Consider the following 21,848-nt stretch of genomic DNA (forward strand, 5'->3'; position numbering starts at 1 on the left):
ATACCTCTCTAGACTAGAGCCATAAACCCTCCTATGTGCTCTTAATACCTCTCTAGACTAGAGCCATAAACCCTCCCATGTGCTCTTAATACCTCTCTAGACTAGAGCCCTAAACCCTCCATGTTCTCTTAATACCTCTCTAGACTAGAGCCCTAAACCCTCCATGTTCTCTTAATACCTCTCTAGACTAGAGCCCTAAACCCTCCATGTTCTCTTAATACCTCTCTAGACTAGAGCCCTAAACCCTCCATGTGCTCTTAATACCTCTCTAGACTAGAGCCCTAAACCCCCCATGTGCTCTTAATACCTCTCTAGACTACAGCCCTAAAGCTTCTCTGTGCTTCTCCCTCACTAGAGCATCCTAGCAGTATGTCTGCTGACTCAGCCTCTTCCTGTAAATGATGTCATTTATTTATCTTTAGAAGGAGCAGAGACAGTGTCCTCTCCTCTGAGGGATAATATAATGAGACACTTCCTCTCATCTCATCTCCTCTCCTCTCACCACTTCCTGATATCAAAAAGCAGGAATTGCTGTCAATGACTCAGTGTATAGCAAACTGAAACATGCAAACCAGGTGACCAGTTTGTAAGCGTTTGTACCGTTAGTGTCACTGTCCTTGGTGCTGAAATATTAAGTCATACTGAAGCGTTAGCCCACGGATGCAGTTCAACTTGATCTCTATCCCATGGAATGTCTGTTCGAAGCACTGCTCATATAGGCTACCACACAACTGAGTCAATGTTTCATGTTGGTTACAAGTGCACTACACAGGGAATACATAGGGTCTCATTTGAGACATAACCACACTAGGATAATGTCTGTCCTAGCCAGTCAGAGACATAGCCACACTAGGATAATGTCTGTCCTAGCCAGACAGAGACATAGCCACACTAGGATAATGTCTGTCCTAGCCAGTCAGAGACATAGCCACACTAAGATAATGTCTGTCCTAGCCAGACAGAGACATAGCCAAACTAGGATAATGTCTGTCCTAGTGTGGCAGAGACATAGCCACACTAGGATAATGTCTGTCCTAGCCAGACAGAGACATAGCCACACTAAGATAATGTCTGTCCTAGCCAGACAGAGACATAGCCACACTAGGATAATGTCTGTCCTAGCCAGACAGAGACATAACCACACTAGGATAATGTCTGTCCTAGCCAGTCAGAGACATAGCCACACTAGGATAATGTATGTCCTAGCCAGTCAGAGACATAGCCACACTAGGATAATGTCTGTCCTAGCCAGACAGAGACATAGCCACACTAGGATAATGTCTGTCCTAGCCAGTCAGAGACATAGCCACACTAGGATAATCTCTGTCCTAGCCAGTCAGAGACATAGCCACACTAAGATAATGTCTGTCCTAGCCAGTCAGAGACATAGCCACACTAAGATAATGTCTGTCCTAGCCAGTCAGAGACATAGCCACACTAGGATAATGTCTGTCCTAGCCAGTCAGAGACATAGCCACACTAGGATAATGTATGTCCTAGCCAGTCAGAGACATAGCCACACTAGGATAATGTCTGTCCTAGCCAGTCAGAGACATAGCCACACTAGGATAATGTCTGTCCTAGCCAGTCAGAGACATAGCCACACTAGGATAATGTCTGTCCTAGCCAGACAGAGACATAGCCACACTAGGATAATGTCTGTCCTAGCCAGACAGAGACATAGCCACACTAGGATAATGTCTGTCCTAGCCAGACAGAGACATAGCCACACTAGGATAATGTCTGTCCTAGCCAGTCAGAGACATAGCCACACTAGGATAATGTCTGTCCTAGCCAGACAGAGACATAGCCACACTAAGATAATGTCTGTCCTAGCCAGTCAGAGACATAGCCACACTAGGATAATGTCTGTCCTAGCCAGACAGAGACATAGCCACACTAGGATAATGTCTGTCCTAGCAAGACAGAGACATAGCCACACTAGGATAATGTATGTCCTAGCCAGACAGAGACATAGCCACACTAGGATAATGTCTGTCCTAGCCAGGCAGAGACATAGCCACACTAGGATAATGTATGTCCTAGCCAGACAGAGTGCCTCGAGAGAGACTACATATTGGGATTTGCAGCAAATAAAAAGGCTTGGTGGCACTGTGGCTTGTTCTGCTCTGCTCTGTAACGCCCCATCTGTCTCTAGTCAAGCGGGGAGAATGTTCTACTCTACTGTCAGAGGGAATTGGATGACCAGCGTTAGGGTAGGCATCCCAAATGGCACCCTATTTCCTATATGGAGCCCTTCAGGACTCTGGTCAAAAGTAGTGCACTATATAGGGAATAGGGTGCCATTTGGGATTCAAACTCAGCTTCTCTTCTCCACTTAAAGTGAGTGGCTGCGATAAGAGTTGATGCCATTGTAATGAAATTGTAGGGGAAATTGTTTCGTTTAGGATGACATTTACTCAACCCGTAGAGGTGTAGAAAAACAATGATTTAATGTGGCTTTTACCTTGATGTATGCGGTCATAGTGTGAGTTATTCCTCATGCATGTATATAGGTATGACCCACCTCTTTGACCATAGATTGGTAGACCAGTTGCTTGCCATGGGTAATATACAGTTGAAGTCGGAAGTTAACATACACCTTAGCCAAATACATTTAAACTCAGTTTTTCACAATTCCTGACATTTAATCCGAGTAAGAATTCCCTGTCAGTTAGGTCAGTTAGGATCACCACTTTATTTTAAGAATGTGAAATGTCAGAATAATAGTAGAGAGAATGATTTATTTCAGTTTTTATTTCTTTCGTCACATTCCCCGTGGGTCAGAAGTTTACATACACTCAATTAGTATTTGGTAGCATTGCCATTAAATTGTTTTACTTGGGTCAAACGTTTTGGGTAACCTTCCACAAGATTCCAACAATAAGTTGGGTGGATTTTGGCCCATTCCTCCTGACAGAGCTGGTATAACTGAGTCAGGTTTGTAGGCCTCCTTGCTCACACATGCTTTTTCAGTTCTGCCCAAACATTTTCTATAGGATTGACGTCAGGGCTTTGTGATGGCCACTCCAATACCTTGACCTTAAGCCATTTTGCCCCAACTTTGGAAGTATGCTTGGGGTCATTGTCAATTTGGAAGACCCATTTGCGACCAAGCTTTAAGTTCCTGACTGATGTCTTGAGATGTTGCTTCAATATATCCACATAATTTTCCTCCCTTATGATGCCATCTATTTTGTGAAGTGCACCAGTCCCTCCTGCAGCAAAGCACCCCCACAACATGATGCTGCCAACCCCCGTGCTTCACAGTTGGGATGGTGTTCTTCGGCTTGCAAGTCTCCCCCTTTTCCCTCCAAACATAACGATGATCATTATGGCCAAACAGTTCTATTTGTGTTTCATCAGACCAGAGGACATTTCTCCAAAAAGTACGATCTTTGACCCCTTGTGCAGTTGCAAAACGTAGTCTGGCTTTTATATGGTGGTTTTGGAGCAGCGGCTTCTTCCTTGCTGAGCGGCCTTTCAGGTTATGTCGATATAGGACTTGTTTTATTGTGGATATAGATACTTTTGTACCTGTTTCCTCCAGCATCTTCACAAGGTCCTTTGCTGTTGTTCTGGGATTGATTTGAACTTTTCGCACCAAAGTACGTTCATCTCTAGGAGACAGAACGCATCTCCTTCCGGAACGGTATGACGGCTGCGTGGTCCCATGGTGTTTATACTTGCGTACTATTGTTTGTACAGATGAACGTGGTACCTTCAGGCATTTGGAAATTGCTCCCAAGGATGAACCAGACTTTTCTGAGGTTTTGGCTGATTTCTTTTGATTTTCCCATGATGTCAAGCAAAGAGGCACTGAGTTTGAAGGTAGGCCTTGAAATACATCCACAGGTACACCTCAAATTGACTCAAATGATGTCAATTAGCTTATCAGAAGCTTCTAAAGCCATGACATTCTTTTCTGGAATTTTCCAAGCTGTTTAAAGGCACAGTCAACTTAGTGTATGTAAACTTCTGACCCACTAGAATTGAGATACAGTGAATTATAAGTGAAATAATCTGTCTGTAAACAATTGTTGGAAAAATTACATGTGTCATGCGCCAAGTAGATATCCTAACTATAGTTTGTTAACAAGAAATTTGTGGAGTGGTTTAAACGAGTTTAAATGACTCCAACCTAAGTGTATGTAAACTTCCGACTTCAACTGTAGGCGCTGTATATCTCTTTACTATGTACTGTACTTGCATTTGGAAATCCAGCTGAAATTTTATGTGCTTTCTTTATTAAAGGACACCTTTCATAAAAAGCTAGCATATAGTGACATCTGACATAGTGTATGATTTTGTGTGTGTGTGTATGTACATATATAAAAATATATATGTATATATATGACGCGCGTGTTGGCAGGTGAAGGGCAGTGCATCATCATCATCATCATCATCATCAAACCACACATGACCTTTAAACCTTCAAACGCTGGAGAAAAGGTCTCGTCCCTTTTCAGTTGCAAACAGCTTCAAAACAGAATATATAACAGTCATTAAACTACACAGCATCCAAACGTTCCTCAGTATCTCCAATAGTTCTGATGTTTAAGTATGCGGAACCTGTTAGTTGACACAAATACATCTCTGTGCAAAATCATGACTCTCTCTATTACAGTGTGGAACCGTGAGTCTGAATCCCACCGCTGAAGCTGAACTAATAGCCTGTGGTAGTCCACTGTGGAGTCCCTGCATGGCTGTTTCTGTAGACTGTACTTATTCAGTGTCCCTGTAGGGAATATTACGTTTGTCTTTCCTCTTGTCCGACTTTACGTTAAGTGCACTTAATCGTATGTATTTACATGATCATTATATTTAGGTTACGTTTAGGTTTAGCACCACATCATTTAAAGTGCTTCCACACCGAAAAGTGAGTAGCGTGCTGTGTTCGGTGTTCTGCTTCTAGAAGCTCAGAGGGGAGCAGGATTCTTTGCCTCTCTCCATTTTGTGTGTGTGTTAGGGCTGCACAATGAATCTACTGTGTGTGTGTGTGTGTGTGTGTGTGTGTGTGTGTGTGTGTGTGTGTGTGTGTGTGTGTGTGTGTGTGTCTCAACTGGTTTCAGTCTGGCCCTGTGGGGTTTTGTTATGCTGTCTGCAATGTACACCAGACCAGACTAAATGGTGGAAGAGTTTCAGATGGTGGTTGCTCTTTGCCTATCAATAAATGTTATCGAAGTCAGAAAATAACATTTACATAACCAGGACATCCTATGATGTGATGCGACTGAAACGTCATAACTTCTCTCTCACCCGTCATCTGCCCCTCCCCAGGCATTTGGCCAGACCTTCTCCACCCAGCGTAAGGTGGCTGCGGACGGGGAGACCAACGAAGAGACCCTCCTGCAGGAGTCAGCCACTAAGGAGGCATACTACATGAGTCGCCTTCTGGGGATCCAGTCAGAGCTCAAACAGAGCCGGGCCGTCACAGTCAACACACAAGCCGACAACGAACACCTCAGTACCCTGCTGCAGGAGCTCAGAGAGGTGAGGCTCTGAGACTCTGTTACAATGATGCTTGTACAAACTCGAACCTAGTCGCAGGGAAACACAGCAAGCAGAGGTAAGGGCAAATCCAGATCTTTACTTAAAGTCTTGACAGAAATAAGGCAACAGTGCACTAAACAAAACCTAGGACCTAAGCAAGGATCCAGGCCAACAGAGGAACCTAAATACCCAGGCAACCAGGTGAACAGAGGGGGAAATCAAACACAGGTGAAACCAATAAGAAACAATCAGGGTAACCTGGAAACTAGAAACAAGGTAAGGGTGCCCTCCAGCGGTAACCTAAGGAAACACACTCAAAATAAAACAAACTGTGACATACTGAGAAAAGTGGGTACTTACTATATGCATGTATGCACAGTTATTGGTGGTGGTAGGCCCACTATTTGATCTCAAACACGTTTTAGTGTGTGTGGCTATCAATGCCAATCGGTCAATCAATAAAATGTATTTACGGTGTCCTAGGCTATAAAGTCCTTTTCATGTCAACGTTTGTCACAAAATGCTTTCCAGTAAGTCCTTGTTGTGTTTGATAGTAAACCAGTCCCGTGTTGTTTTGTGATAATAACCACATGTCTTGTGTATTTGACAGTAGCCTGGGTTGTGTGTGATAACTAAAGCCCTGGTGTTTGTGTCTGTCCTGTAGAGTAATGAGATGTTGGAGCTGCAGCGGAGCCGGATGAGAGAGGAGATCAGGGAGTATAAGTTCAGAGAGGCGCGACTCCTACAGGACTACACTGAGCTGGAGGAGGAGAACATCACCCTGCAGAAACTAGTGTCCACTCTCAAACAGAACCAGGTGAGAGAACACACAGTGCATACACACGCATGTGGTTGCACACACACACACACACACACACACACACACACAGACACACACACACACACAGTATCCCCATCCTTAACACCACATGATGCCTCTTCCTCTCTGCTTACCTCTTTCTCCCCTCCCCCTTTCCACTCCCTCCTTCCCACCCCCCTTCCTCGCTTCTTCCCTCCCTCAGGTGGAGTACGAGGGGTTAAAGCATGAGATCAAGGTTCTGGAGGAGGAGACCGAGCTGCTGAACAGCCAGTTAGAAGACGCCTTACGTCTCAAAGACATCTCCGAGGCCCAGCTAGAGGAGGCCCTGGACTCCCTGAAGAGCGAGCGGGAGCAGAAGAAGCACCTCCGCAAGGAGCTGGTCCATCACCTCAGCCTGTGTGACGTCCAATACACGGGCAGCGCCCACCTCACTTTCACCTCAGCTCCACCTAGTGGCACGGCTACACCTGTCTCCGCCCTGTCGCCCAGCTCAGAGGAGCCAGGCAGGTGTAACGGGCATCTACATGGAGGGTCAGGAACTGGGACGGGGACAGGGTCGCTGCCCAGGGCCAATGGAGAGTGTCGGGGAGCGGGGAGGAAAGGGGAGGGGATGGTGTCGGATCTGTTCAGTGAGATGAACCTGACAGAGATACAGAAGCTCAAGCAGCAGCTGCTACAGGTGGGTGGAAAAGTACAGTTCACTCAGTTTGAATGAGTAGAGTGGAGTTTCGGGAGCCTCTAGAGTTTGGTGCTCAGATTTCTCAGTGTTATAAGCATGTAACAATGACACACAGGAGGATATCAGAACACTTTGGCAAACATAAACATACTCATTCAAACTCATTAATGTAGACATAAGCAGTATTACAAAGTGAACACATGTACACACCGATACTGTACAAATGAACACGTCCATATCCCCTCAGCAGCCTCATATTGTAGATGTGGGAATAAGTGTTGAATTATTCAGTGAGAGAGACTGCTGACATAACCTCACTGCATGCAGATCTCTATTCCTGTTCTCTCTCTCTGTTTCTCTCTCTCTCGCTCTTTTTCTCTCTCTCTCTCTCGCTCTGTTTCTCTCTCTCTCTCTCTGTCTCTCTCTCTCTGTTTTTCTCTCTCTGTTTCTCTCTCTCTCTCTCTGTTTCTCTCTCTCGCTCTCTCTCGCTCTGTTTCTCTGTTTCTCTCTCCCTCTCTCTCTCTCTCGCTCTCTAACTCTTCTCAGTCTCTCCATCTCTGTCTCTCTCTCTCTCGCTCTCTCTCTTCTCAGTCTCTCAATCTCTCTCTGTCTCTCTCGGCCTGCCCCTCCCTTTCTCTGCCTCTTTTAAGACTATAAATAATACAGTTTATCCCAGCAGTCAAATAAAGCACCAGTGAGAGGCACCAGTGAGAAGTTGTGGGACCAGTTGTTACTGAACCACTGGCTGTTACATGGACTCTAATCTAAATGTCCGCCATTTTGTTTTATAGTGGGTGTCTTCTCTTCGGTAGTTTCCTCCAGCCCAGTGGGCCAGTGAGATGAAGATGCAGTAGGATGTGTGTGGGGTTTGATATGTGTCCAACCATTCACTGCAGTCCCTGTAGGTGAAACTGCATCTCCCCACACATTCCCTCAGCCTCTATCCGATTGGCTGGACTGGAGGAAAGGTTTATTTATATCCTCACTGACACACTAGACTATCGATTCACCCTCAGTAGTGTGCAAGGTGTACTGTTCCCTCTGTAGTGTGCAGGGTTTAGGCCCTGCTGAAAAGACTGCATAGACCAGCTTACATTTCAAGCTGGTCCATGCTGGTATTTGCTGGTCTATGCTGATTAGTGCTGGTCGGATGCTGATCAAGCTGGTCTGACAAGAATGGTCTAGCTGGTCAAGCTAGTCTGTCCAGCATGGTCTAAGCTGGATATGCTGGTTTACTAGGATAGTCTAGCTGGTTTTGCTGGTGACCAGCCTTCGCTGTGTTTTGGACACATACCAGCTTATGCTGGTGATGTTGGTATGCAAGTGACCAAGCTGGTCCATGCAGGTCTAGCTGGTCAAGCTGGCCTGACCATGCCCATCATTATTACACTTCCCAGCATGCTCTATTGCAGTAGATTTGTTTTATTGTTTGTTTCAATATCTATTTTGTTTGTTGTGTTTTTGCATGTACATTGATTGATTGATTAATATTATGCTACACAAAGATAAATAACATACATTTTTCTAAACTAATACAATCTGTTAGTTGGACTGTTCCAGTTCTGAATACATGTTGTGGGTGGAGAAAAGGTACAACTATTGGGTATCCCCACACTGGCTGGATTCCAATAGGAATGAAACATCACTTTGAAAGCCAGCATGACATGACTTGATGCTGGTTTTCCTGAAGGCTGGTCACCAGCAAAACCAACACCTATGCTTGTCTGTGCTGTTTTTTTTCAGCAGGGGGTTGCCTGGGGGATGTGGTGGACTGTGCTGAGTGTGCAGGGAAATGTTGCAGCTTGTTTAAGGTTATGGGGCTGGAGATAAAGAATGCTACTAGTTTAACAATAGGCTGAAAATCGCTGTGTGTGTGTTTGTGTGTGTGTGCGTGCGTGTCCATAGGTGGAGCGAGAGAAAACAGCACTGTTGATCAGCCTGCAAGAGTGTCAGACGCAGCTGCAGCATACACAGGGTGCCCTGAACGAGCAGCACGAGAGGGCCCAACGCCTCAGCGAGAGAGTCACCGCCCTCAGGCGCCTGCACCGGGAGGCCCAGCTCGCCCAGGAGGCCCAGCACGACCAGGAGGCACACCTCAACCGAGAGGCCCTGATGGAGGAGGGAGAAGAGGAAGAGGAGGAGAAAGAGAAGGGATTAATACACAGCAGGGGCCAGGCATTCTGCCACCAGACCCCGGGTCTGGAGATCCTCCAGTGTAAATACAGGGTGGCTGTAACCGAGGTGGTCGAGCTAAAGGCTGAGCTGAAGTCGCTGAGAGAGAGGTACAACCAGTGTGTGGAGGGCGGGGTGGAGGAGAGGACACGCGGAGAGGCCCAGCACAGATCTCTGGAGCAGCAGGTGGGGAGGCTGGAGAGAAGCTGCCGGGAAGGCAGGGAAAAGGTGGGGGGCCTGGAGACGGAGCTGAGAACAGCCAAGAACATGGCCAGCGAGAGCCAGGGGGCGCTCAATGCAGCACAGGATGAACTGGTCACCTTCAGCGAGGAGCTGGCTCAACTTTACCACCATGTCTGCCTCTGTAACAACGAGACGCCCAACCGAGTGATGCTAGACTACTACAGACACGGCAGAGGACTAAGGGGTATCAGTGCCTCGCTCAAGGGTGACGACACCCGCGTTCTACTCACGCCCCGCCTCGCCCGGCGGCTCGCAGCCGTTGCCGCGGCAACCTCGTCGTCCGCGCCCGAGTCTCGTAGCCCCTCGGAATCTCCATCCAAAGAGCGGTTGTCAGGAGAGGGAGGCCGGGACGGGGGGAGGGACAGGGACAGTCCTGTACCCCGCACCCCTCCTACGGGCTCCCCCAGCATCAGTGCCTCTTCCTCATCTTCATCATCATCGTCGCCTGCGGTAGAGCCAGCTGGAGACCTGCGTAGGGAGCCCATGAACATCTATAACCTCAACGCCATCATCAGAGAGCAGGTGAATCATTTGAATAAACATGTCAAACTAAGCATTTGCCATACTTACACACAATATAATTTCACAATTCATAATACATTTACTGGCAAGCATATATCATTACATCTTTGTTTTCATTAGCAGTTGAAACCTGAATCAGTTTATCACAGTTTGTATGCCAGGTGTCACCTTTAACCTTTCAAATGGTCATCATGAAGCTAACAGACACAGATTTGAGTGTATATGACAACATCAGCTAATGTTCGCTAACCATCTCCCTTGATGAACATGCTGTAGGTGAGGCACCTCCAGAGGGCAGTGGACCGGTCACTCCAGCTGTCCAGACAGAGGGCTGCAGCCAGGGAACTGGCCCCACTGTTTGACAAGGACAAAGAAGCCTGTATGGAGGAGATACTGAAGCTCAAGTCCCTGCTCAGCACCAAGAGAGAACAGATAGCTACCCTCAGACTGGTGCTCAAAGCGAACAAACAGGTCAGACATGGACAGGGTGTCCAAAACATGGATGACTATGAACTTGGATTAAGCGTCACGCTGGTCAAACGCTGTCTAACACGGAATCTACTTTGAGGCTGGTCACGAGAAATCTCCGAAAGCTGTAGATGGTTCTCACACAAAGCTAGCAGGCTACAGTAGCCATCGAGATATATAGAGTATATAGAGGCTGCTGTCACAGTCACACTAATGTCCTCACTTGGAAAACAATTGCAAATTCAAACTCCCTTGGGGAAAAATGTATTCAGACTTGCGACTTTCTGTTTAAATAAAGGTTCAAGAAATGTCCCTGTTCCCTTGTTCTTGCAGACTGCAGAGAATGCCCTGGCCAACCTGAAGAGTAAGTATGAGAATGAGAAGCACATGGTGACAGACACCATGATGAAGCTGAGGAACGAACTGAAGGCCCTGAAGGAGGACGCTGCCACCTTCTCCTCGCTCAGAGCTATGTTCGCCACCAGGTGACTATTTCTCTCCTCTCTCTATCCCTTCATCTCACTTTCTTTTATTGACTTCTTGTTGTTCACTACCAGGTGAGAGACCAAGGACCAGGGATAGCTTGTTAAAAGGATAGACTAGTTCTACATCCTACCCTTACTATATCTCCTCCGCTCTCTCCAATCTTCTCTCTCTCTCTTCTCTAGTTCTTCTTATCATGTTATTTCTTCTAAATCCATCTCCACCTACGCTGTGTAACCAAAACTTTTGTTTTTTGCAAGCACCCAACCCCTCTCCTTGAAACTTCTCAGGTGTGACGAGTATGTGACTCAGCTGGACGAGATGCAGAGGCAGCTGGCTGCGGCGGAGGACGAGAAGAAGACGCTCAACTCTCTCCTGCGGATGGCCATCCAGCAAAAACTAGCCCTGACCCAGCGTCTGGAGGACCTAGCCTTCGACCAGGAGCAGTCGCACTGCACCCGCGGCGGCAAGGTGGCCCGCATGAAGAGAAGCACCCCCAAAGTAAGTCCTGGTCCTCCCTCCAGCCCCACCACCGGCGCTGGCGCCCCCTTAAGCCTGACCTCTGCTACTACAGACGCCACAGCCCTAGCTCTGAGCTCCCCTACGTCACATCATAGACACCCTCTCAGCCCCTTCACCACGGCCCCCTCAGGCCCCACAATACCAGGCAGTCCCCCCTCCCTGGAGGCGCCCTCCTCCTCCTGGACCCCTCCATCCACCCCCCACAGGCTGGCTCACACCCAGTGGGCACTGGGTGTCCGGACGTTAGAGGTCGACTCCCACAGTTTCAGTCTCGACTCCCATAGTTTTAGTTTAGAACGTAGCAGTACTGGGCTCTCCAGGCATTACTCCTCAGACACACGGCCGTCTCCTAGCAGGGGTGCTCAGCCTGGCTCGGCCCCCTCCTCCCCCTACCGTTCTCCCATACTGGGGTCTCGCCGGTTGACATGGAGCTCCCCTCGAACTCGCCCCCTTACCAACCTGACGCGTACCTCAGCCCTTTATACCCCTTCTTCTTACACCCCTCCTAGTTCCTATACCCCTTCTAGTTCCTACACCCCTTCCTCCCCTTATACCCCCTCCAGTTCCTATACCCCTTCATCTGCGCATTACTCTCCTTCATCATATATCCCATCCTCTTCATACACCCCCCACACTTCATATAGCCACACCAGCAGCTACAGTCCACTCTACCCTAGGTACTACAGTTCCCATCGGCCCCCTCACTGACACTAAACTACAGTTCCCATAAACCTCCTCACTGACAACACTACAAATCCAATGCGTCTCCTCTCTTAACAGAACTACAGATTCCATTGGCCCCTTCCCAGACACTAAACAACAATTCCCATCAACCTCCTCACTGACACTACTACAAATCCCATCAGCCTCTTTAATGACGCTAAACTACATTTCCCATCGGCCCCTGGGGGAGTGGGTGGGGCTCACAGAGAGGAGGACAGACTGGTTTCTTGTTTCTTGTGCCTAAGCCTCTGGTGTTCGATGCAGCGTGTGGATGAGGCTCTGTATCGGCGTGAATGTTCAGACTGACTCTGCTCAGGGATTTAACACAACATGGAGCACAAGTGGCCCTGCCTTCCTCTTATTCACAGACTGTTGATCGGTCTAAACTACAGGAGAGACAGAACACTTTACAGACTATACATACACAGTAGTTTTGGTCTTGCCCTTTAAATCAAATCACCATCCACACAAGCAAGTGAATATGTGTGCAGGACCTTACCGCTGTTTGGAAAGACGGATGAGAAGGACGTTTAGGTTAACTGGACAATTTGATGGAATTTGTTCAAATGTTGGACTGAGGTCTCCACAGATCAACCACTTGACAGTGTTATTCTCTCTCTGTTTTTAATGAAAATCACACAGATACTGTAACCAAATGTCATTCAAAGCAAGTACTGGATAAGACAGGCCAATGATTGTGGATTGTTTGCTATTTGTAATTGTTCAGTTATTACTCACAGCTCTGTAACACTGTCCTCACAATGTTATTGCAATCATCCTCACATCTGCTGTGTAAACCTGGCACATATTTAGAGTCTAGCACCACCCAATGGCAGTTTGTAATATCACTGTATATTCAGAACTTAGACTGAAGACTTCCGTCGAGGTTGAATATCATATTAAACCTGTAACATAAATGACCTGGAATCAGCACACCATGATGGTTTTAATGATAGCATTATGAGACAGAGCGAGATGAGTGATTCTAGGTTTCATATCAGTAGGCGAGACAGACAGTGAGCTGTGTCTACGTAGCACCCCTAGTGCCTCGGAGGGTAACTCCAGAGGAACACAGCAGCATAGATGGATGAATGTAATTAATAGATAGAAAACTCAGGAAGCTGACACACACACTTTTCAACTGGGGTTCAACAAGGATGTATTGTTAACCAGAATTATCATTACACTGTTATAGAAATATAGACAAACATTTGAATGACATTTAGGCTATGGGTTAGTTAGTGTGGAGCTACTGTATGATGCATAGATGGGATTCCACAGTTTCTGCACACTTGATAGTGTGTCACATACACACCTGTGTATGTGTGTGCCTTAACAACTATAGCACCTGATCAGTGCAACGACAATGACTGATCAGACATCATTTCTATCAGCTCACTGCTTTTCTTTCACAACTCTTTTTTTCATGCCAACAGCAGTTTTCACATTGTTTTTTTTGGCCCTATCCAATAGGTTAGAATGGACAATAACAAAGCCTTGCCAGATGATCAGCGTAAGTGTCTGGAAACAGTGCTCTTGATGAGGGATACACTGGTACTGGGTGTTGGCCAGTGAGTAGGCTTTGCCAACTTTGGCCCAATCCATGCACAGTTTGGTTTTGACGGGAAGAACTAAGGGGACGTGGCTGACGCGCAAACCGATATTTCATTTTTTAATTAGGTTACGGTTATGAGCTTGGTTAAGGTAAGGGTTAGTTATAGATTTGGGCTAGTTGGGCTGTCAATGGGATGCTGGTCAGAAAAGTCTCCTTAGTCTCTCCCTGTTTTGACTCCCCTCTCTAGTATTGGCCCAGTCCAGTCTCCCCCTCCCCCTCCCCCACCAGTCCCAAGTTTGGAGCCCAGAGTACCACAACAACTCTCTGTCTATACTCTAACAAGCCCAGTCTCCATTGGTTCAGGTGATCTACATATACCCCAACACGTTGTCATAACAGGCAATATGGAGCAAAAAAAACGCATTTGACAGGACTCCTCTTAGCTACTTTGTTGACACCGTTAGGTGAACATTTACATTTTTTCCATAACAGAAATACTGACTGTTCTTGCACTCATTGTTGGGCTGATTGAGCTGGTTGAATGTTTTTTTCTCCAATAGTCATCTAATGGTGACTGTACAGAAACACAATGATCACTGTAGATTTGGTGTGGGAACCACCTCAGTGACCTTCACATTTTTATACATGGAGTTTGTATTACTCTGCTTAATTTATTACGCTACATCACGTTAGCACCATCTACCTGCCTTGGCACAACACTGTATACCTGTTACTTTGAGCAGAACACATTTGTAGTTGTAGTATAGTGTAGGTTATAATATGGAACATTTCCATCGTTGTGTAAATTAGCTGGATATAGATCTTTTCTGCAATAAGGTATTGAAAAATGAAGGATTGTCAAATATCAAATAGATGCTAGGGGTCGCTGTCTTAGCTTCTCAAGAAAGGAAACCAGTGTGACCTCCTCTCTGTGAAACCCTCCTCGTTCCGCCCGACTCACATGCTCCAATACGCACACATCACACACAGACACACCAAACTCATTCCAGTTTTCGGTCCCGCTACATCAAAGTTCCATCCGTACATGCAAGAGGCTCTTAATCCTGTCAAATGCGTTGTTCCTCATTCTCCTTTCAGATTGATTTGTTTCCCACCAGGTCTATTGGCCTGTGATTTCTCCCTCTATGTGAATACAGTGAATGCCATTTTCCTCCTCTGCTCTGTTTCAGGAGTCTTTCATAATGTGAAACATTGCCAATCCCTGTGCTAACGCCATATCCATTTCCAGGCAGACTGTTAATAGTTACCACTGATTGTCAGCCTGTTAGCTTTTGAGCACTTTATATGCATGTGTATATAACACAGAGTATTGGAAAGCTGTATCCTGTGTACAGTGCGATGTTCATACTCTTCGTATATACTGTAAATATCATGTATAAACGACCTGTATTTTGCGTGTCGTTGTCTTTTCTGTTTTGAGTGGCCTTGAGCATCTCCTCTCATGGGTTAGGGAGGAATGCTTTACACAGCCTGCTCAGTTATTGCACAAGCACACGGGTTCATCATAGCATACCGTAAGCGTACATTCCGTTGAACAGTACAATATATCAAATACATTCGTTTCAGTTAGTGAGACTATTTAAGAATAGGAACATTCTGGCAGAAATGTTGAATGTGCTTCTTGAAAATGCTGACACTGGGGTGATTTTCTTTGGTAAGTAGTCTGTATTTTTCTTTCCTGGATATGATCATCTGTGATGTTCCCTACTCCCCATTCCTGTCACCTCTCTACAGTACTGTCTCTCCATCTAATCTGTCAGTCTCTCATAGATCGTCAGAAGTCTGCTGCCACAGTGCCGCCAGTTTCCTCACAGCTAAGGTGGGAGAAGGCCTCCCAAGCCAGCAGGTAAACAAATTAGACCAGTACAGGCTAAAACTAGCCTGAATCCCAGTCTGTTTGTGCTATCATGCCAACTCCTCACTCATTATCATGCCACAAAGAAACAATGAGTTGGCAAGAGCACAAACAGATCTGGGACCAGGCTAAAACTTTACATGGGACTGAAACGTTGCATGTGTTTACAGTTTAAGTACATTTTTCCATGTAATTTTGCTTGTACAGTATAGCCAGGGTACAGCATCAGGAAATCAATCCTGTGTGTTTTGTGTGTGTGAGTTTTTTTAATGCTTTGACCTAACATGACCTACCATTGTAAATCATCACTGATACCTCCTTTTGTCTGTGAGTAATCGAGGTAGATGTCTGAGATCTTTGTCAGGTACAGTGTATCTCCTGTTATCTCCGCTCCTCTTCCTCTTGTCTTCTGGTTGTCTCTGGTCATGCTCCTCCCAGATGTAGCATTGTGTCAGGTATCCAGGAGCACCGAGCTCACTGCCCGCTGAGCAGCTACCGCAGCGGCCCCCCACGAGTGCCTCTCCTTTGGCTCGCCCAGCCGCCTTGTCCCCCTGGTCCTCTATAACCCTGGGACTACTACACCCTGACCTCGCACCCCATCACAGGACTCTGCAGGGCAGAGCCAGAGCAGTGCCTCTCGCTGTGGAAGAGAAGGACGACGCTCACAAAGACTTATAAGAGACTGTCTGACTGAGGGTTTGTGGGAGAAAAGAGCGACATGCCGCCATCTTTGCTACCACGCTAGCTATTAGTCATTGTTCATCATGTCTTTATCTATGGTGTTTTGGGGTTGTTAAAACATTCTTCTATGTTACCACCAGTGATGATTATTTTGTTGGGTTTTGCTGAATGTATAGCTAGCTAGCTGTACGATCATTGACGGTACCATACAGTATGTAGCAAACGCCAAGGTGGCAGAGGACAAAGCCATAACTGTGTATTTGAAATGCATGTAAAAAGTATTAGCTTTCACAAACAGATTGTTTAAGTCATTTTCTTCTCTTTTCATCGCTCCTCACCAAGACCGTAGCTTGTTTTTTATACTCTCTGGAATTGCTTTAAAAACGCACTTCGCTCACACACCCTACGGTATATGAATATGTTTCTATTGCACTTTTAATGTGTTTTACAGGATAAGAGATTTACAAACATTGTAAAGGCTGACAGTGTTTGTACCATCATCGTCCTTCCTTGCTTCTACAGTATCTATGTTGAAACATCATCTTCGTCCCAAGTGACACCACATTCCCCAAAGTAGTGCACTACATAGGGAATAGGGTGCCATTCGGGACGTACATTTCGTCCTTCCTCTTTCTCTGAAGGCCTCAATCAACCTCCTGAATAACAAGCACAAACTGACCAATGCATTCCAATACTAGCTGTGATTGACTGTTAACCCCACTGGGTTAAATAATGATGTTGAAAGTAGATCTCTATCCAAGATTGCCTTTTGTTTTCGACATCCTGTATATGGAAGTAACCATGCTGGATCGGAGTGTAGACAGCTTTCACTATAGAATAGTAGTACTAGTAGCACTGTAGTGGTAGTAATAGTAGAGGTAGTTGGCAGTTTATGCTGTACTGTATTCAACCATGATGCTATGTATCCTAACCTAGAAATACCAATTTTGAGCTTTTCTCAAACCACCGCCCAGCTACTTTTAACCATCTATATAAAACGTCCACTCAGTCACAGCTCAGAGGCGTGGCAAAATGGGATGAAGTCACACACCTCAGCCTGGCTTTAGACAGAACATTCTGTTTCTACAGGATCTCTGACCAGAACTGTGGTCGCTAACTGCAGCTGGGTTTCAAAAACGTTGGGTTTTGACATGCTTTTGTGTTATTCTGGGGAATGCTGTCTGCTCCATTCCCACTAGGTTTCTCAGACATCACATGAAGCAGATGAAGGAGAAGGAAGGGGTTTTGTGTAACCAGCCTGAGACTGTATTAACCCACAGAGCTAAAACCCTAGGCATTCGTTTGGGAGAGCAAACTGGCGTTGGAGCCCAATGGCGAGAGTAAGGGAAAGGGGATATCTAGTCAGTTTCACAATTGAACGCGTTCAACCCGAAATGTGTCTTCCGCATCTGTTTAGTGGATGGTACAGTTAACAGTCACAATGTCTCAATAATGAGGATATCAGAAGTATTCTGTATGTTGTAACGCTGTGGGTCGCTATGTCTATTTTCCCCACCATATGTATTTCTCCCTTATCTGAAGAATTCTTTAAACGTATCAGATGGTTCAAATACCATTGAAGGTATACATAGACCAACTGGACATAGAGTAAGCTATGAAGAAAATGATGATTGTTACAAGATACTTTTTCTGTACCTGGAGTGTATAGTACTCAGGGCACAAAGATGAAGCACTGAATGTGTGTCCCATAATAAAGATTAACGGACTGGTTTGCACAATTTCAACACTACTCGACAACTCAATAAAAACCATTAGACATTCTGACAGCAATATATAAATGTATGGTATCTTTCAAATCATTTTTATTGCATATTTAACCATGTAAAGCCTACACTTCAAGGACAATAAATTCCCCCTAATCTTATAGGGGACTACTAAACACTTATGCATATATTTTTTTTTAAACATTACCATCAACACCTTTAGGAAAATGGCATTCGGATTTCGGCCACCAAAGGCTCACAGGGGGCAGAGGGTTTATTTGTGCCAATGTTAAGATCTATCGGATTCGACTTCACTGATGGAGATTCATAGCATGTGGAAATTTGTATTGGACTTTTGGAATTTGGTACGCCTATTTACGTTTTTGTTGGAGGAGCAGCTCGGTAATTAACGTTACCTGCGTAAATCCCTCCGGCGCCTCGAATCCGATCTCTATTCACGATCAAGGGAACAATACGTTGTATAAAGGTTATTATTATAAATCATATTACCATGTTTGACGGTAACCTGATGAGGAGGGAGAGTGTGAAGGCCACTCATCGTGAGACGGGGGAGTTTAGGCGGACGGCGGTGAGGAGAAAGTCGAAGGAATACCGCGGGAAACGGAAGGTCAGCTTTCTCCAACTGCAGTTGTTTTTGGAAACGTTGAGTGGGTGCGTCAGCGCAAACTGAAGTTCAGCCAAACTGAAAACTCCTTCTTTCCCCTGCACAAATCTGACTGGAGGTTGCCTGTGGCTCTCTAGATTTAGTCTACATAGTGCTAAATTGTAAGGATTTATGTTTATGCACTATAGCCTGTTAGCATATTGTTTGAAGATGAATATTGTTTTGTTACACACACACACACATACAATACAGATGGGTGTGTGTAGGTGTGTAAGGACTGAACAACACGGGCCATAAAAAAGTCTAAACCGCGCCCAGCCTCTACTGTGATAGGCCAACAGACGAGTTGGAACTACGTCATCACGGTATAAGAACAGCTGTTTACGTACTTCCTGCCAGTTCCCTGTTTACCCTGCGCGGTGATACAGCGAACCCGTATATACGAAAATTGCATTTGCCATTCATTGTTTGCGGTAATTAAACATAATTAAAGAAAGTTAGCAGACCTTGCTTTTCATTTATCCTGACACCGGATGTGTTACACGCAGCGTTCACAGAAGCCATAACAGAGAGTGTCTGGGATGTCTGCTAAGCCATTGACTGAGTACAGCTGACTGGTATAATATGTTACAGTGATTTACTGTCCCTTACACGCTAATGCACTGGTTTATTGTTTGTGAAGATGTAGTGGAGATAACAGTATTTCTCACCATGTTTCCTCACTGGATAATAGCCTCGTGTTAATGTTATTGCCCCCAGTAATAAGCTGGAGATAGTAGGTCCTAGGTCAGCAGTAATATCAACCTAGATAAGATGTTAAACAAATACTCTTGAGTTATTGATGGAACTGTTTTGTCACCTGATTTCACTCAGGAAACTCCTCCCCTTACACTTCCCTTGACAAGACAGTCACACACTGACCACTCAGTCAAAAAGGAACACTCGCTGATAAGCAGTGAGTGGGTTTGGGTGTGTATGAGTCTTCGAGACTGATGCAGGACTCAATTCAAGAACAGCAGTGGTGTGTGTGTGTGTGAGCGAAGTGCTCTTGTCCTCTGGAATGGTGTATGTGAGAAGCGAGGAGACATTTGTCAGAGACAGACAACACGTGTGGTTTGAAGTTGTGGGCTTTTTCTTGACCAGAAACATGCATGTTGGTCCTGGTCAGTCCCTGGATGGGAGACCAGATGCTGCTGGAAGTGGTGTTGGAGGGCCAGTAGGAGGCACTCTTTCCTCTGGTCTAAAAATATCCCAATACCCCAGGGCAGTGATTGACACTGCCCTGTGTAGGGTGCCGTCTTTCGGATGGGACGTTAAACGGGTGTCCTGACTCACTGAGGTCATTAAAGATCCCATGGCACGTATCGTAAGAGTAGGCGTGTTAACCCCGGTGTCCTGGCTAAATTCCCAAGCTGTCCCTCATACCATCACGGTCACCTAATCATCTCCAGCTTACAATTGGCTCATTCACCCCCGTAACTATTACCCCAGGTCGTTGCTGTGAATGAGAACGTGTTCTCAGTCAACTTACCTGATAAAATAACGGTAAAATAAATAAATAAAAACACTGTTCGTTCAGTTGGTTTACTATTTCACAGTGCCATTTAAACTAGCTAACTAACATTAGATTTAACTGGCCACTATGACACAGGGTTTGAGTGTGTGTCTGTGAACACAAACTGTGCCAATACTGAAGAGTCAGCGTATTAGGCTAAACTCATGTGTTGGCAGTTGGCACTTTCCATCTAATGTTTACCTAGCCTGTCTGAGTTATCATGCCACTCCTTATCATGGTAAACAGCATGGCCGAGTACATGGAGTGGAATGTTAGCCTGAAATCCAGAACCTGTTTTGCTAACTTTTACCCACGTCAAAACAACAAACGGTCACTTTTGTCGTCCTCTCCTCCTCAGTAGACACCGACTGCAGTCTGTTGGTCATGTAGCCTATTATCTGTCCAGTGACGTAAGAATGACTAGAAATGGTTAACACGTTGAGAGAAGTGAGAATGAAAAGCAGTCAGGTGACGGAGAGAAACACCATCTCAGCAACGCGTGGGGAATTTGGCTCTGTTTCACTCTGATTCCTGCCGTTGTTAATAATATCAGTGAGCCTGGCGTCGTTTTTGTCCAGGAATGTAGTTGTTAGTCTTTCCTTTCTCCTGACATCATTGGGGAAACTCCTGAAAGCATTGGGAACTCGTAGAATAAGCGAGCTAACGACTTCAGTGAAAGAACAATGTCCTCTTATCGTAATAAAAAATGGGGCCGCTTCATTTACATTGAATTCAGAAGCACCACATTTGGAGTTGAGAACGGTCTAGTAGTGAGCTACACCCTATGAATACTGTAACAAGTTGACAGACCATTTTCCTGCCCAAACACTATTTTTATTTTTTTACTGTTTATTCAGTTTTACAGACAATTCACTCATTAATCAACACAATTTAAACAATATAATTAACCAAAACACAAATCAGCCACCCCGCTAATGTTCCCGTAAACAGCTGAAGAATAGGGGTGGAGAAATGCAACCACTCTCACATTCCTAGACCCCGCTATGGATGCAAAGACTGAGCATCCACTAGACCAAAACTATAGTTTTAACCATTTGAGGCTATAGTGTTATGTTTACAAGTACGTTGTTCACAAACAACGGGGCAAAACACGCTTACATTTTGCGTTCCGGCGGGGTAAGACGGTTGAACCAAGCTATTGAGTCATCTACAAGTTACACTATTCAAGAATCAATGGGTACATTTTACCAAACTCAAAGTCCAGAAATGGATGTAGCAAACACAGATTGCCCCTCCAACCAATGTCACAGGGGTGTCGATTACAGATTGATTTTGTAAGTATGCCATCAGAGGATGGACTGTTCAAACTAGGTTAACTTCCTCGTCCCCTTACTGTATGTTACTGGTAGGTGTCCAGTCTCTCGCTCTCCCTCAGAACTGAGCAGCTGTACATGTGTATAGTACTGTATCTGTGGGAGCATCATTACCTCATAGAGAGGAGGTCAATGGAAAGAGCCCTGTCAAGAAATCCCCACTCAAAGCACAGTACAGGGACTGAAAGGAGTGTGGTTTAACGTGCACTGCAAGATAAATGTAGCCTGGTCCTAAATCTCTTTTTGTGCTGTTTTGACAAATTCTATGGTCATTATCATGCCAATAGGAGTTAACAAGACAGCACAAATATAAACGCAACATGCAACAATTTCAAATATTTGCTGAGTTACAGTTCATGTAAAGTAATCAGTC

The 21,848-nt window shown here is 45.5% G+C and overlaps 1 protein-coding gene across 3 annotated transcripts in view; it reads left to right on the forward strand.

Annotated features, from left to right (window-relative positions):
• LOC129838642 (protein bicaudal D homolog 1-like) overlaps positions 1-18,139 on the forward strand; it is a 38,685-nt gene extending 20,546 nt beyond the window's left edge. Inside the window, exons 2-10 of one of the 3 annotated variants that reach the window (XM_055905753.1) lie at positions 5,281-5,493; positions 6,158-6,310; positions 6,516-6,992; positions 8,898-9,929; positions 10,206-10,400; positions 10,731-10,882; positions 11,171-11,381; positions 15,462-15,547; positions 15,995-18,139. In XM_055905753.1, the coding sequence (XP_055761728.1) occupies positions 5,281-5,493; positions 6,158-6,310; positions 6,516-6,992; positions 8,898-9,929; positions 10,206-10,400; positions 10,731-10,882; positions 11,171-11,381; positions 15,462-15,547; positions 15,995-16,121 (2,646 nt within the window). In that variant the 3' untranslated portion in view covers positions 16,122-18,139. Of the gene's footprint in view, positions 1-5,280; positions 5,494-6,157; positions 6,311-6,515; positions 6,993-8,897; positions 9,930-10,205; positions 10,401-10,730; positions 10,883-11,170; positions 15,096-15,461; positions 15,548-15,994 lie in introns of those variants that run through there. The other 2 variants (XM_055905754.1, XM_055905752.1) reach the window with 2 other exon arrangements.
• Positions 18,140-21,848: the final 3,709 nt, after the last annotated feature.

The sequence above is a fragment of the Salvelinus fontinalis genome, chromosome 39 (assembly GCF_029448725.1).
Source record: "Salvelinus fontinalis isolate EN_2023a chromosome 39, ASM2944872v1, whole genome shotgun sequence".
NCBI classification, from domain to species: domain Eukaryota; kingdom Metazoa; phylum Chordata; class Actinopteri; order Salmoniformes; family Salmonidae; genus Salvelinus; species Salvelinus fontinalis.